Genomic DNA, 14,963 nt, shown 5'->3' on the forward strand with positions numbered 1-14,963 from the left:
TTATGTTTAATGGCCAGAATCTGGGCCAACACCAGTCATCTTTCCATGAAATGAGCAGGCAATGGCAGTTGGATAAGAATTTCTGAAAATTGTAGACCTCTTGGACAACTTTGGGGAACTCAAGACAATGAAGTAACAGGAAATGGAGTACAGATATAAACGTAATCTAAGGTTGAAAGCCAAAAGTCTCTATCCATGGTCAGGATAAAACAAGCTCAGAATTATCCTTGGGTGTTTTGATAAATCCATTCCTTGCTGCTCTTATATCTGCATTCTGTATAAATCTGAATTGATTCATTATCATCTAATCACATTTTTTAACATACTGGAGAGAACAAATGGCTGATTGAAAAGAGAAATGTTACATTTCAACTTTTTAAAATTAGGGATTAACAAAATCATCGCCTTATGGATGAAATGGATGAGAGTAACTAATCCATTTAATTAAGGCTTTCTTTGCAAAGGTGTAAGAGATGCTACAAAATCCTTCTGCATTGTCACCCAGGATTAAAATTGAGAGCTTATGTAGGTTGGTTCAGTTAAATAGCATAGTCTGTGATTCTGCATTTAGAGCTGGAAAAAGATAGTATGTATGTGTGTTAAGGAAAGATAAATCTTAGGGATATTTATTTTAAAATGTTCTCTTCAAAATAGCAGTATCAGTTCTACAGTTGATCACAAGAGGGAGACTACATCATCATATTTCCTCTCATTGTTTCAAATTTTTAAAGCATACAAACAATTTGAGTCATTTTGGACCAGCTCTAATCTTTGCTCAGTTAAAAGTATTAATGACTATTCAATTAATATTTCTTTTCTGAGTTTGTCAAACCTCTGAAATTTACAGATAAAGATATCCAATCCAGTAAACAAGGTTGAACAATGCAAAGGCAGTTGGAAAGAAGATTCGAGAATAGGAGTCAATTTTTGCTATCCGGATGTGTATTCTTCCTTCTCGCCAAGATCCTGTGCGGCAGTCTTCAAAACAACAGAAGAAACTGGCACAGTCTTTTCCTTCTAGGCACTCATATCCATAATCATCATCACGTTCAGGGAGATGATTAATGCTATTCATTGGAATTAGTGTTGATCCAGGTCGAACAGCAATTGCAGGTGGTTTCTTAAGGAAAAAAAAAAAGGAAACATAGTTTTGTGTGCTTTTAGATATAGTTTTGTGTGCTTTTATCCTCACATTAAATAATTCCATAGGATTTCCCTGGCAATAAAATCACCTTCAGTAAAATATACAGAAATTCTTATATTAAAGAAAACAGTTTGAGGAGCTTAGAAAATTATGAACTGCTATATGTAATTAGCGCATGCAGGCAAAAGACCATGAACTACTTTCACCCGCCACAGTGAAAACTGGGTTGTGCTGGGATTTGGGAATAGCAGATAATTAGTCACACAGACAGGGTTAGCTGATCCCATCTACACAACACAGACAAACATTTTAAAGTCAGTCACTTCTTGACAACTAGGTCACAACCAAGTCCACAAGCAGATTATAATCACCACTAACAAAGGAATGATGGTCCTCCCATCTTTTGGAGTCCTTAGGAGACTAGATGTGTTTCTGGAAGCTACATTTTCACAAAAATAAAGAAGCTAAGGGGTTTAACACAGCATTGCTGGGGAAGTTTAACAGACTGAGACATGTAAGACCAGGCTATGCCATCTAACCCTCAAATGTTAAATCCCTAAACAATACAGCCCCCCTTTAGAATCCAAGACATGACTCCTTAGGAGAATGCCACTCAAGTCACCAATTAATTCAGTTCTTAATTCTTACTTTTACTTTCTGTGGTCAGAACAACCTTTTTGTATCTGATAAAAACTCAGCATAAAATGTTATAATTGTCATCAAAAAAATCTGGGAGGCTTATTGCCTAGTACATATAGTGTTTGCTATTCCCTTACTTGTGACTTTTGCCTTTCCACCTTCCTTTTACTTACACTAACACAACCCACCTTTTCCCCTTTTATTTCTTCATTTCTCCACAGTTTATATGCACCATCCTTGTTTTCCTGATTGTTTCATAATATATTCTCTTTCTTCATCTGTCCTTTATCTTCTCTTTCTAAGTCTCACGGCTGTTTTAAACTATTCCATAGTAATCTTTCAACTTACCCCACCCAACCCACATTTGGCATCTCTTCTAAAATCTTCAGACCAAAGAGAAGGGTTACATTAACACTACTGTTATACTGTGTTCTCTCTTTTCCACATTCTTCATATTTTGTCATGTAAGGACATAAAACAGCAGGAAAGGAAGCAGAGAGAAAATCTAACTGGATATTATTAACCAATTATACATGATAGACAATGAAAACACATGAAAAAAATATGGAAAGTGGGAAGCCATCATTTAGCTTCTTGTTATGCTTCAAAGTCCCACTTCCTGGGAGTTACTTTGGCCAGTACACAGACTTCTATACATTGTTAAGGTGACATTCTTTTGCTTCAGGGGCATTTCACCCAATATCCCAAGGGATGGTGTTAATGCAATGTGGCATCCATCATGTTTTCAAATAGCTTTATTTAATAAGTGTCTCTACCAGAGAAAGTTTCACACAGACTGCTGTTTCAAAACTGATTATACATGATGACCTAGGGAGCTAATTATCACCCTGAAGGACCTCATTATTCTTTTCAGTTATGATAAAATACTGACAATACTAAGAAACAGGAGTTACATGCTTCTATCCTAATTTGAGGCATTGCAAAGGGGGGTTATTGTTACAAAACATGAAAAATAGGTTCATTTTTTTTGGAAATTAAGAAACAGTCTTTATTCTGCTGAACATAAACAGGGAAAGATGCTTATTTCTGATTCACACCTACTCCGCTCTGCTCACTGTTGCCCATATAAGATTTATGGAATAAGTTGTTTCTACTAGTGGGGTAAAACAGGAATCCTCAACACAGAAACATGATGGGAGAAGGAAAAAATTACAGTACTGCTCTCCACTGTTCACATCACCAGCACAGACTGGAGGTGGCTACTGAATTACAAGTTTGAAGAGGTGGCTTGAGAGAGGCAGACACACTCATCCTGTAGGCTTAGCTACCTACCTACAGGAAATACATAAAATGTGTCTAAGAGGCAATGAGAGGGAAAAAAGGAAAAAAGACCTACACCTAACAAGAAAATGCCTTTATATAAATTGGAAGAAACTGAAAAAAAAACCAAAACCAAAACAACGAAACACCCACAACATGTAGATATAGAAGTACATGCTAACTTTTTATGGATAGGCCTACTGAAATTGTAGATAAAACAGCATGTGTTGTGAGATCATTTATAATACAGTCTGATAGGATCAAACCCCAATTATTCTGCAGTAACACTAATACAAGTACAAAAGAAAGCCATTGTCTGTGGAGAACATGGCACAGGTGATACATTCATTTCAGGTGAAATGATGATCAGAACAAGATCCATAACTAATTAAGTTCAATCTTTTCTGCCCAAACTCATCATCCTTACTGACGTGGATTTGCATAAGCCAATTTATACTACCTTTCTTGAATGATGCCAGCACATATTTTCTAAGATAAAACTGCTGTAATCATTTTCAAAATCTTGCCATTTTTTCCACAAGATCACTTATTGTGGCTTATTGGCATCAGTTCCTGGAATAGTAACCATTTATGGCATTTTGCAGTAGAAATAGAAGATCTGTGCAAGGCAAATTTCCCAAGGAAAAAATAACTTGTGAGTTTTCAGAAGGAATTAAACTGACTTTAAAAATTAAACTGGTTTTTTGAGTTACATATCCATAACTACAAGACAAAAAGAATTAATAGAAGTCCTTGACAAAAATAAAGGGGGAAAAGAAAAGGAAAAAAATAATAAAAAGAAAAGGATTTGTAATGGTATTACTTATTAACTAATTAGATGCCTTCTTTACTTATTTGGAGCAAGAAAAGTCACATCTTTTTATAAAACATCACCAGAAAAGCTTTTACCAAATTAGAATCCTTACATCTAAGTATATTAAATTTAATTCTCCCTTTCTTTGTGTTATCTCTTAATTTTGTATAGTCTTATAGCCATAAAATGCTTAAAAAACTCTGTGCAAAAAGATTTCTTTTTTCAACTTCTCAGAAATAAAAAGCATTGTTTAAGCACCCAGTAAAACACAACTGAACAGTATTTTAGTATTATATTGCTAATTTTAATCTTAGTGCAAATTCCAGCTATTTATTCAGTAAGTTTCATAGTTTCTATCTCATCATTATTTTGCATTTAAAATTTTCATATGCACTAAAAATCTCGAGGCATTTGGCAGATTATTGCACACATGGGTGATGTGTGAACAGATTCTGCAAAGTGGCATTATTTCATTCAATAGAGCATTCTTGCAAACTACTATAGTGTTTTTCCATTTGTCAGCAGCTGATCTTTAGTATCTGCCTGGTTTGAATACAGCAGTACATCCTGATATCTTTGCCTTCTCTGTCTTGTGCATGCCCACTCAGCTCCCTGCTCACCAAGCATTGTTGAGACCTCCCTGCAGCAGCAACCTGAAACTGAATCTGCTGTGCTGACACTGGGATGCCCCCACATGCTCTCTTACCTTTTACCCTCAAAACTCAACTGTGCCTTTGCCAAAGCCTGTGTTCTTCTTCTGTTGCTCCCACATGTGCTTCTACCACCAACAAGAAGCAGGTTTGAGGTTTCCATTTTCCAGTTTTCCTGACTGTGCAGGATTCCTGGAGTATTACAGTGACGTCTGACCAAGGCAGCACAGGGAAGTATTAACACTTCACCACTGGCCTTGTGCTGAACACACAGCTGATCCCCTTGGAACAGCTCACCAAATGAAGCCTAAGACCTCTCATTTCCCTGGAATCAAGCCCCAACAGCCTCAGTGTCCCCATAAAAGAGAGGCCCACAGCAGTGCTGTCAAAATGGGTGCACCAGTCCTTGCTGACATGAGCTGCAGAATGGATATGGTTCATAACAGGATTTCTGCACTTCCATACCTGCAATTACTTCTGTGTTTTCTTATCAATTTCTGTTTCACTTCATACAGAGCTGGTATTCAGCCTTCATCCAGAAAAGGCAACTTTCTGGATTTTATTCTGGTATTATGGTTCGGGTATGCTCCTGCATCTTTTGATGAGATGATTTGGAAAGGGGCTTTATAAAATTTTCCTTTATCTTATTCTCTTCAGTGTTTTCTTACTTTAAAGACTACCTTTAAATATTTGTACTGACTTCCAACAATAAATTCTTTGGAAGTTACAATATTCTTACCACACAAGCAGAAAGACTTAAAATTGAATAATACTTGATCCTGAGATGTGTAGAGGTTTACCATAAAAATATCAACTTGTAAAAGCAGAAGGTTAATTTAACCAGAAAGAAACACAGAAGCCAATTTTAAAAAGAGTTAAGATAGAATTTCTGTTGTGGGATTCAGAATACTGGCCAATAACAAGCATTTTTTCCTCTGCAAAGCTTGTCTTAAGTTAGGTGATGCAGATCCAAAGAAATCCTCATACCTTCAGTCCATGCACATTATCTTTACTGCTACAGTTTTAGCTGTGGTCTGCCAGGTGCTGTTTTCAGAAGCCCTGTGCCCCTACAGAACCATCTGCATGGGCACACACTTCATGGGCAGTTCTAGAAGCACCAAGGGCATAGAATATTATATCAAACCACTCTCCACCTTGGGCTCATGTGTCCTCATTCACATATGTGAAATCATCTAAATCACCCTTTGCTCACTAGTTGTATTTACATAAAATTAGTATAAGCCCCCAACTGCAAAAAAAAAAAGAAAAAATAAATACTAGTGTTAATTATCTTTCAACATTAGCTTTTCTATTTAAGAAGCAGTCATTCAAAATGAATGCTACAATAAAAAACACTCTGTATTTCTTTTTTTTTCTTGTTTGACTAAACTTACTGATGGCTTAGATTTTGCCTTCTTTTCCTTTCCTTTGACCCCTTTTCTGTTGCTGGTAAAGTAATGTAAGGTGCCATATTCCATCAAGGCAGCAAACACAAAAATAAAGCAAACTGAAACAAAAAGGTCCATTGCTGTCACATAGGAAACCTTTGGGAGTGACTTCCTAGCAATTGTACTCAGCGTTGTCATGGTCAGTACTGTCGTGATCCCTATAAAGAAAGAAAAAAAGACAGAAAAAGGGAAATGTATAGGTAATCAAATCATATTGTCACCAAAAAAAGTAATCATATTAGCTCTTATTTAATTGATGAGTCATGTAAGGACTGACCCACAGGAGGGGTCAGTGGGTTCATCACTGATTACATTCACATACATTGGTGCTATGGCAAGAATCCATCCCTATGGATGCAGCATCCTCCATGGGATCATAGAGAAAGCAGCACATTTTCCCTTCCCTTTAAATCCATCCTGTTTTCAACTCACACAGAACAAACAATGAGACTAAGTTTGTGAAATTTTATAAATCTGACATGAAATGTACACATAAATGCAGTAGAAATAGGGGTACAAATAAGCACACAGATTTTACAAGCACAAGGAAGTCCCTTAGCTCGACTATTAAAACATTAAAAAAATGCATTCAGAAATAAAAGGTGTATTATTTATCAGTGATTTCAAGCTTTTGGTAAACAAAAGAAAAATTAATAATGTTTCCAATTGTCTGCTTCTGAAGAAGACATAGAAGATCAAATTTGATGACATTCATGGCTTTCTGGCCTCATTGTCTAAGTTACCAGATAGATATGCTTTCAACACTGTGTCTTAAGTAATAGAAAATGTTTCCCTTGATTCACTTACATACAAGCTAATTAAAAGAACAAATTGGCCTTAATAGCTATGTGTTCAAAATATATGCTCAACTATACCACTCTTCATTAGTTTAGCATTTACAAGGTTTTAACACTTCCTTCTTATATTTGATGCTTCAGGGAGATGCAAATCCATTTAAATAGTAGTCCAAAATTAAGTGTGACCTTTCCTTTGAAAAGCAATATTTGAACACACAAATAATTTGTTATTTACATGCACAAGATTATTTAAAACTAAAACAAAAACAACCAAAACAAAACAAATAAACAAAAACAAAAAAAGCATTACATCAGATTAAAACTGTCTATGGCTCACAAATCAAAGCATGGAATCACTGGTCGCTATGGACTGCTCCTGCAGCAGGAAGGCAGTAGTGTTTTTCCAAGAGATTTCCCAATGAAATTACATGCCTAAAGGGGCAAACAGGTAACCAGTGTTCTTCAAAAGTACTTCACTCTCACCAGATACTTTTGAAAATTGATTTGGCATTTCCTCTGTATAACTAAATATTTAAATATCTGTAATCACCCCAAATCTTTTGCTCTGGGAAACCACAAACTTCCAGGATCTTTCAACAGATATGAGATAAAAAGGTCCAGCCTTTTCAGGGTACCAGACCCAGCACACCTTCCAGGTGGGAAATGGCACTCACCATTCCCTGGACCAGCATCCGTTCAGAGAGGACAAAAAGAGACAAATTGTTCCAGCCTTGTCTGCTATGTGAAAGGCATAGGGGGCTGTCACAGGGAGCAAACCTTCAACAGCAAAACAGCTACCTGCTATAATAAACCTGGCTTAGGTTTGGCTTTCTTGTATTAATTTCTCTTTCCATAGAATGTGTCTACTTGGCAGGTACTCTCTTTCTCCTTCTCCAGAACATTTGCATGTACGAAAAGTCATCCTATAAGCTGTCAAGTGATGGCTTTTGCATGTTTACAGGAAAAGAGTTCAGAGTTACCTGCAGGGAGCTGTAAATAAGATATTACAAAAGTTTGTATTCCATCTCAAGTAGATGAAGGCTAGTAGATGAAGGTTAGTACTGTTGAAGTGAGAGCTTGAAATCTTCAGCTTAACTGTGACATCAGAGTTCTAGGTTCATGGCATATAAAAAGTACTTTGTAAAAACAAACAACTGGATACAGAACTAGAAGGATACCAATAGAACACTTTCTTCCTGTTATAACTATTGTATTGAAACTAATCAGAATCCACAATGATGTTCAATGAGTCAAAGAAATCTGATGAAACTTCTGCATCAAGGTCTAAAACTATCAAAAGTAATTTTCACTTATTTATTTGAGACTTTAGACTCTCTTCACTAAATTTTGCAGCACTTTCAAACAACATAAAGTTAGGGTCCAAGACTGAGAATTTCTTCCCTTACCTTTTCATTAGGCTACTGAGCCATGCTTGTTCTTGCTTACTTTCTCTCTTGACTCATTGATCAGGCAGGCTTGCTGGTGGTCCAGTTTCAGTGGGAAAGGAGTTAAAGTGTGGGCTCATGCTTCTAGTAGCAAATGATCTTGTAGGGTGGGAATGGTGTGTTCACAGCAATACAGCTGATCAGGAAAATTAACTCACATCTCTAACTTCCTAAGATACAACTCTCAGCTCTTGACCCCTCCCCCAAAATAGGTCAGACTGCTGTCACTAGTTCTACTATAAGCATCTGTCCCTGCTAAGCTCAAAGCTGTGTCCTGTGCACTCCATGTACCCATTTATCAGGCTTTATGTGGGGACTGCAACTTTTCTCCAAGGCAGCACAGGAGTCCCAAACAGTCAAACTCAGCAGACTGACACCGCGCTAAACAGGTCAGCCAAGATGACACTAATATAGAATTATCTTTGCATTACAACTTGCAACTTCAGAACTGTCTGTAGTAAAAGCAGGAGTTTTTGTGAATTATAGGCTTAACTTCTTGAAGTGCAACTTTGGTTGCAAATTTTCTGTCCTATCCTGGGTCTAAAAGAATAATTGAATAATTCTAGTAAAAAAAAAAAAAAACAACAAATAGCAAACAACCCCCCAAAACACACAAACAAAAACCAACCAAAAAAACCAATGCCAACAACACAAAAAAAAAAAAAAAAAAAAAAAAAAAGCTAAATCAGATTTTCACTATTTTTGGTCATGTAGTAATGACTTCATTTGTTCCATAACGCTGTGTCAGATTAATAATTGCCACATGCCTGGAGATGATATAAAAACCATAAAGAAAAAACATACTTATGTGAACAACAGCAGACCAACAAACTTTGATCAGGATTTCCATGCTCAGCTTTGCTTCCTTAAACTCTGCCATGCAACTACAGCAGGATTCTCCTACTCCCAGTGTTGCAGTTCAAAAGAGAGAATGACCAATGGTCACAATCTGAAGGGGAATAAATTGTGGTTAATTTACCCCCTGTTGCACATCTGTTTTCCTTGGGAGTACCAGATCCTTCAAGGCTGAAAAGACATTCTTACCCAGAGAAGTCCGTGCAGGAACTGCATCCTTATTGATCCAAAATGACACCCATGAAAGAACAACTGTGAGTATACAAGGAATGTATGTCTGAATAGTAAAATATCCCATACGTCTGCTGAGATCAAAGAATATTGTCATAATAATATAATCACCTAAAAATTAAAAAAAAGAATAAAAATATTTATATGACATATAATATGGTTTTTGGTTGTATCTTCATATGTTAGAAGTTTGATCTAAATAGATATTGCAGAAAATAAAACTCAACACTTTGCCTTACCAGACAAGGTATGAGAAATTTCAGTTGTATTTCGTAGCCCTACAAATGCAAACTGATACAACCTCCAGTATTTTGGATCTGCCACTTCAACAGAGGTTTTCTTCCATTTGTATTCAATTTCATTCCTGGGATATCCATCTAGAATGAAACAAAAAAAAATCAATTATTCAGCCATAGAATGTATCAAAGATCATTTTCTGAACCCTGAAGTTACTTATAAACTAAACCAGGGCTGCACATAAACTGGATCTGAGACCATCTATAGTCCTTTTGATACACTTAAAATTTAACCACAAAATAAATGTTCTCAATTTTAAGTCTAGGTAAATGTACAATCAATCAAAAACTGTGTAGATACAAATGTTTAGAAAATATCTACATGGTATTCTCAAACTCCAGTAATAAAAACTGGCTCAGAATCATCACTATTAAAACATAAATGTCATTACATCATCGTTAAATGATCAGAAAGAACTTAAAAGCACACTTCTTAGTACACAATTTGATTGTTTAGGGAAGACCTCCTGAAAGGAGGCTGTAGCAAGACAGGAGTCGGCCTCTTCTCCCATGCAGCCATCAACAGGGTGAGAGAACATGGCCTCAATTCTGCATCAGGGGAGGTCAGGCTGGATATCAGGAAGAATTTCTTCACTGGAAGGTTGTGAAGCATTGGAACAGGCTGCCCAGGGAGATGGTGGAGTCACCATCCCTGGAGCCACTGAAGAAATGACTGGACATGGCATTTAGTGTTATGGTTTAGTTGAGAAGTTGGTGTTCAGTCATAGGTTGGACTTGATGATACTGGAGTTTTTCTCCAACATTAATGATTGTATGATTACAATAGCACAATTCCCTAGGATTTTTTTAACATAGTTTGCATCAAAAATAGAGCCTGAAGGTAGTGGTTTTGCTCATATAAACCAAGTTCCACTGAAAGGAAAAGGACTTTTACTGATTCAGCATTTATAGAAGGAAGCTGAAGAAGACATATCTTATTCTTCCTTTTAAGTACACCATATGGAACTAACTCAAAGTTGCAGGCATAAGAAAACAAAGTTTTTCCAGGACAGTGCATTTCCATTAACTGTAATAGGCACTGTATTAGACTCCTAAGCAAAAAGACTATTTTAAAAGTTGCAAAAATTACATGTGATTCAAGTAATTCATTAGTGTATTAAATAATACAATAAATCCAATCAAAACATGAATGGTCAGTTCTTTCTTTTGTCTCAAGGCTTTAAAAAGGAAACATTTGCTCTTCTGATGCCAAAATGTAAGTAAATATAAAGCCTGAATATAAAGAGGACAAAAGTGTTTTACCACGTACAGCTTGAAAACTCCAGAGGACAAGAGTGTTCATCCATAGGAAAATTATGAAGTTGAAGATAACATTCAGCATTAATTGTCAACCTAATTAGAAAATGAAGGGGAAAAATAAAAATGGTTATATTCAAGAATTCAGACACTTCATACTACATAGTAAACAACATGCACAGAAATAAATTTTGCCAATTACTGGATATTATGAATAGCCTCCTGTGTATCAGAAAACAACATCCAGCATTAGCACCAAAGAACAAAACAGTAATTATTATTGCATGCAACTTGAGGATCTGTGCTGTTTCAATTCATATTTCAAGCCATTTCAAACATTTCAATTGATTTGGGGGCACCTCTCAGCTCTACAAGGAACAGGGGATAAAAATTAGGGTCTGAAGACAGGGGAAGGAGAGGAGCTTATGATAGCACAAATAGGAAGTTTTTCTAGAACTCATTTATTAAGTCAAATTGCACTTGGCATCATTGTATCTGGTGGCTTTACATAAGAGAAAAATTGTGGGGCACACTGGACTTGCTCTATACTCATGGAAGCAGTTCTGGTGAAAACAGTATTTGGATAGGACAAAGCAAACTGTGTTTCTACCTATTTAATGTCTAAGGCATTCAAATAATTCACAACTTATAAACATTTTAGAACTGGTTTAGGACTCATAATTGTCTGAACTAAATCACTTTCTGCTTTTGAAAATGCTACCAGAGATTTCTACAGGACTTCCAAGGATTAAGTGCAAAACCCAGTTCTGCTACCTTTCACTAGTAAGCCAAAGTAATGGGCTAGACTTCAAACTGACTTCTTTGCATTTAAAATACCTCCTCCTTTGTTGGCAACACTGTATAGAAAGGCAGAATGTCTTCTAAAATCAACTTTAAAAATTGCCATAATGCTCACATATTTGACTGTGAGCAATGCTTACATATTAGACAAGAGATAGGAAAAGACTCTGAGACATGCTGACAGATAGTTCTGTAAGTCTCTGAACAAAGTATTTGTTCTACACAAACTGCCACTATGACCTGACCAAAGGTTTATAAGGAAAAGTGTACTTCTTAGCATACACTGTGGGAGAGAGGAAGAAAGACCCTTCCCCACACTTTCAAGCAGAATATTTGCATAGCTACAGAGATCCTTTTCAAATTTGTCAGCTGTGATCTATGCATTTATTGCTTTTACTTTCCACTTTCAATTTTTGGATAGTTAAACACTCAAAGAAAAAGAAAACAAGCTGAGCCTTGTGTTCAAAGCACCACAACTAGATCTGGAATCACAGATGGTGCAATGGACAGACCATAGGACACCCTCAGAGGAGATTCAATAAGGATGGTTAACATTTTCACCATATCTGCCCCCTGAATTACCAACAAGGAGAGAGTGGTGATACAGAGGAGCCCACGAACCTGGAGAACTGTCAGATCATATTATTGTTTCTTCAACAAGCCAGATATGAACCTCTCAAATGTTGTTTTACCTTAGGTCAAATTCAGGCCATATCTTCACCCATACAGATGTTTGTGTGTTGCAGTGCAGGGTGAAAACCTGTTCTGCTGTTCTGTTACCAGCTCATTGCACTTTATTTCTCATACTCTGACATAGAAATTCTAACCTATAGCTCTTTGAGGGCTTATATGATTTTTTGCTCATATTTATTTCTTTCTGTTACTTTGAATCTCTTTGGAAGAATTTTTTTCATTGAAAATGAATGGACAATGGAAGGGTAAAGTCCAAGTATGACTCTACAACTGCTAATTAGAAAAAGAAAAAAAAATTAGCATGTCAACAGAAGGGACTCTCTAGAGACTATTATAAATAGCAACTGGCATAATAAACCATTTTAAAAGTGCTCTTCAGAGATGCCCGTATGCTCTCAAATGATGCATACTAAGAAAAAATTAAGTGAAGAGAATCCTTGTAAAACATTCTAATTCTTCTTACATTTGATACATGAGAAATTTATACATTGTTCATACAACATATACTGCATATGAACACAGCATAAATGATGGAGAAAAAAGTAATTAAAAGTGCCACTTTTTGTTATAAATAGATAAATAAATAAACTCTTAAGACCAAAATCATATTTATGGCATCCTCTGCATAGACTACTTCTTGATCAGCTTCTGACTTATTACAGGATTTGTTCAGCATATTTAGAAAATATGACAGAGATGACCCTAAAATACTTTCTGTAGACTACAGCCTTTCAAGAACTGTTTGAAAAGTGACTCAAAAATCAGTACAGATAGCCTTAAGCTTAAAAGCAGCACAAGCATCTCCCATTTGCCAAGTAGAATTATCACCAACATGTTTGTTTATGCCTATTCTGGATGAATAGATCTGTTGATTTTAATAGCTTACATGCATAAATATGTTAAGTAGTACACGCAGGACTGGGGCCTTAGCTTTAATCAAACTTCTTATCATTTTTATTATTTGAAGCATTTAATATTTTACTTACAGAATATAATTTGGTGGAAATTAGATTTTAAAGTATTTCAACCAAAAATAATTTATCTGCAATATATTAGTGACAGACCACCATGATACTATATACTATATAGTATCCTTTTTTAAATCTTGCCTGTAACTAAATGAGATCAAAATTTGCTATTACCTTCAGTTGTCCTTAGTCAATTATCTCTGCATTATATTTCAATACTACGAATTTAATTTTTGCATGATCAAATAATCTTTTTTATTTTCTTTTTTAATCAATTCCTTGCAAATTCCTATGGTCCATAACAAAAGAGATGGCAGGAATTTGATTGATATTCATTATTTTCATATTCCTGGTCATAACATGAATATGTTTTGGTTATTTTTCTACCCAAATAATAAAAACCCACCTTAGAGTGTACAATACTCTTCCATCGCTCCAGATTCGAAGCAAACGGTTTGGAGTTGTAATCCAGTGAGCATCAGATTTCCTTGAGTTCCGGAAGAAAGTGTCTGGAATCCAGATTTTTCCAACCATATTGCTATTAAGCATAAGCACCTTCATTGAGCTGTTAAATTTTAGACGACTGTCATACCAAGTCTGGGCAAAAATTATATCTATAGTGTATTCCTAAAAACAGAGAAACAACCATATCTATGTTTACGTTTACCAACGCCTGCAAGCCAACTGTTTTTTGACTCATATATAAATCCAAAGCCACTTCCTCTATTCTCTTTTGTATTACCATTTGCATAGCAGACAGCAGCCAGTGAACCCAGAATGAGAGACAAAAGATGCACACAGCCTTCTGTCAGTACCTCCTCTCCCCTGACACACACTGATTACATTAGGAAGAAGATATGTGATGGAGTGTAACTTGGAGGTTCCTGTGCACTGCAATCACCTCTAGGGGCCCTGGACAGAAATTTAAGTACTTCAGGGTTAGACTATGTTAAGACAGATATGCTATATTTTTAAGAACCAAACAAAGCAAGCTTTCTATGTTTTCCCCCATACTTTTCAACACACAGTTTAACATTTTTCAAGACATTTCATATTATGAAGAATTCATGAGTATGTAGAAATTAAGCATGGCAATTTGCAGAACTATCTGTTACCATCTGCCTTGTACCCCTACCAACATACACACAAAAGTATACATAATCATAATCAAGAAGGAAATTTCCCTGAAGAAATTCCACTTGACTTGTTAAAGCCTCAAAGAAGCTCCTTCTGTAATAGAAAATCAAATTCCTCTGTAGACTTATGGCCAGAAAAGAAAGGTGAAAAACAAAATAAATAGATAAAAGGTAACCCTATTTTATGAAATAATTCTTGACACAGTAAAACTTGAGAGGGATATCAATACAGATGCATAAAAGAATTCTTCTTTTTGAAGAATCCAGCCAGTTGTTTCTGCACTTCAGACAAAGGGGTAGAGCAGCAGCTCTCCATGTTGTCAGAGCTCTAGACCATACTCTGACCTTAATGGCAACAGTCTCACTAGCGATGGCAGATGTGATCTTTCCTGCACAGCCACCCCATGAGGGCTTCAACAAGAACTGAGCAGCTTCCCTGCAGGGAAAGAGCTGGAGGCCAAGCTGAAACACTTGGTGCTGGTTGTTCACCTCTCAGTTATGGGTTGAA

The 14,963-nt window shown here is 36.1% G+C and overlaps 1 protein-coding gene across 2 annotated transcripts in view; it reads right to left on the bottom strand.

The window, feature by feature from the left end:
* Nucleotides 1-841: 841 nt before the first annotated feature.
* Nucleotides 842-14,963, bottom strand: part of GABRG1 (gamma-aminobutyric acid type A receptor gamma1 subunit) — a 50,889-nt gene continuing 36,767 nt past the window's right edge. For both annotated transcript variants that reach the window (XM_030947312.1, XM_030947313.1), the window contains exons 4-9: nucleotides 13,726-13,946; nucleotides 10,871-10,953; nucleotides 9,544-9,681; nucleotides 9,263-9,415; nucleotides 5,923-6,134; nucleotides 842-1,120 (exon numbers count right to left, since the gene is read on the bottom strand). In XM_030947312.1, coding sequence (XP_030803172.1) covers nucleotides 842-1,120; nucleotides 5,923-6,134; nucleotides 9,263-9,415; nucleotides 9,544-9,681; nucleotides 10,871-10,953; nucleotides 13,726-13,946 — 1,086 coding nt within the window. The remainder of the gene's footprint in view (nucleotides 1,121-5,922; nucleotides 6,135-9,262; nucleotides 9,416-9,543; nucleotides 9,682-10,870; nucleotides 10,954-13,725; nucleotides 13,947-14,963) is intronic.

The sequence above is a fragment of the Camarhynchus parvulus genome, chromosome 4 (genome assembly GCF_901933205.1).
Source record: "Camarhynchus parvulus chromosome 4, STF_HiC, whole genome shotgun sequence".
In the NCBI taxonomy this organism is placed as follows: Eukaryota; Metazoa; Chordata; class Aves; order Passeriformes; family Thraupidae; genus Camarhynchus; species Camarhynchus parvulus.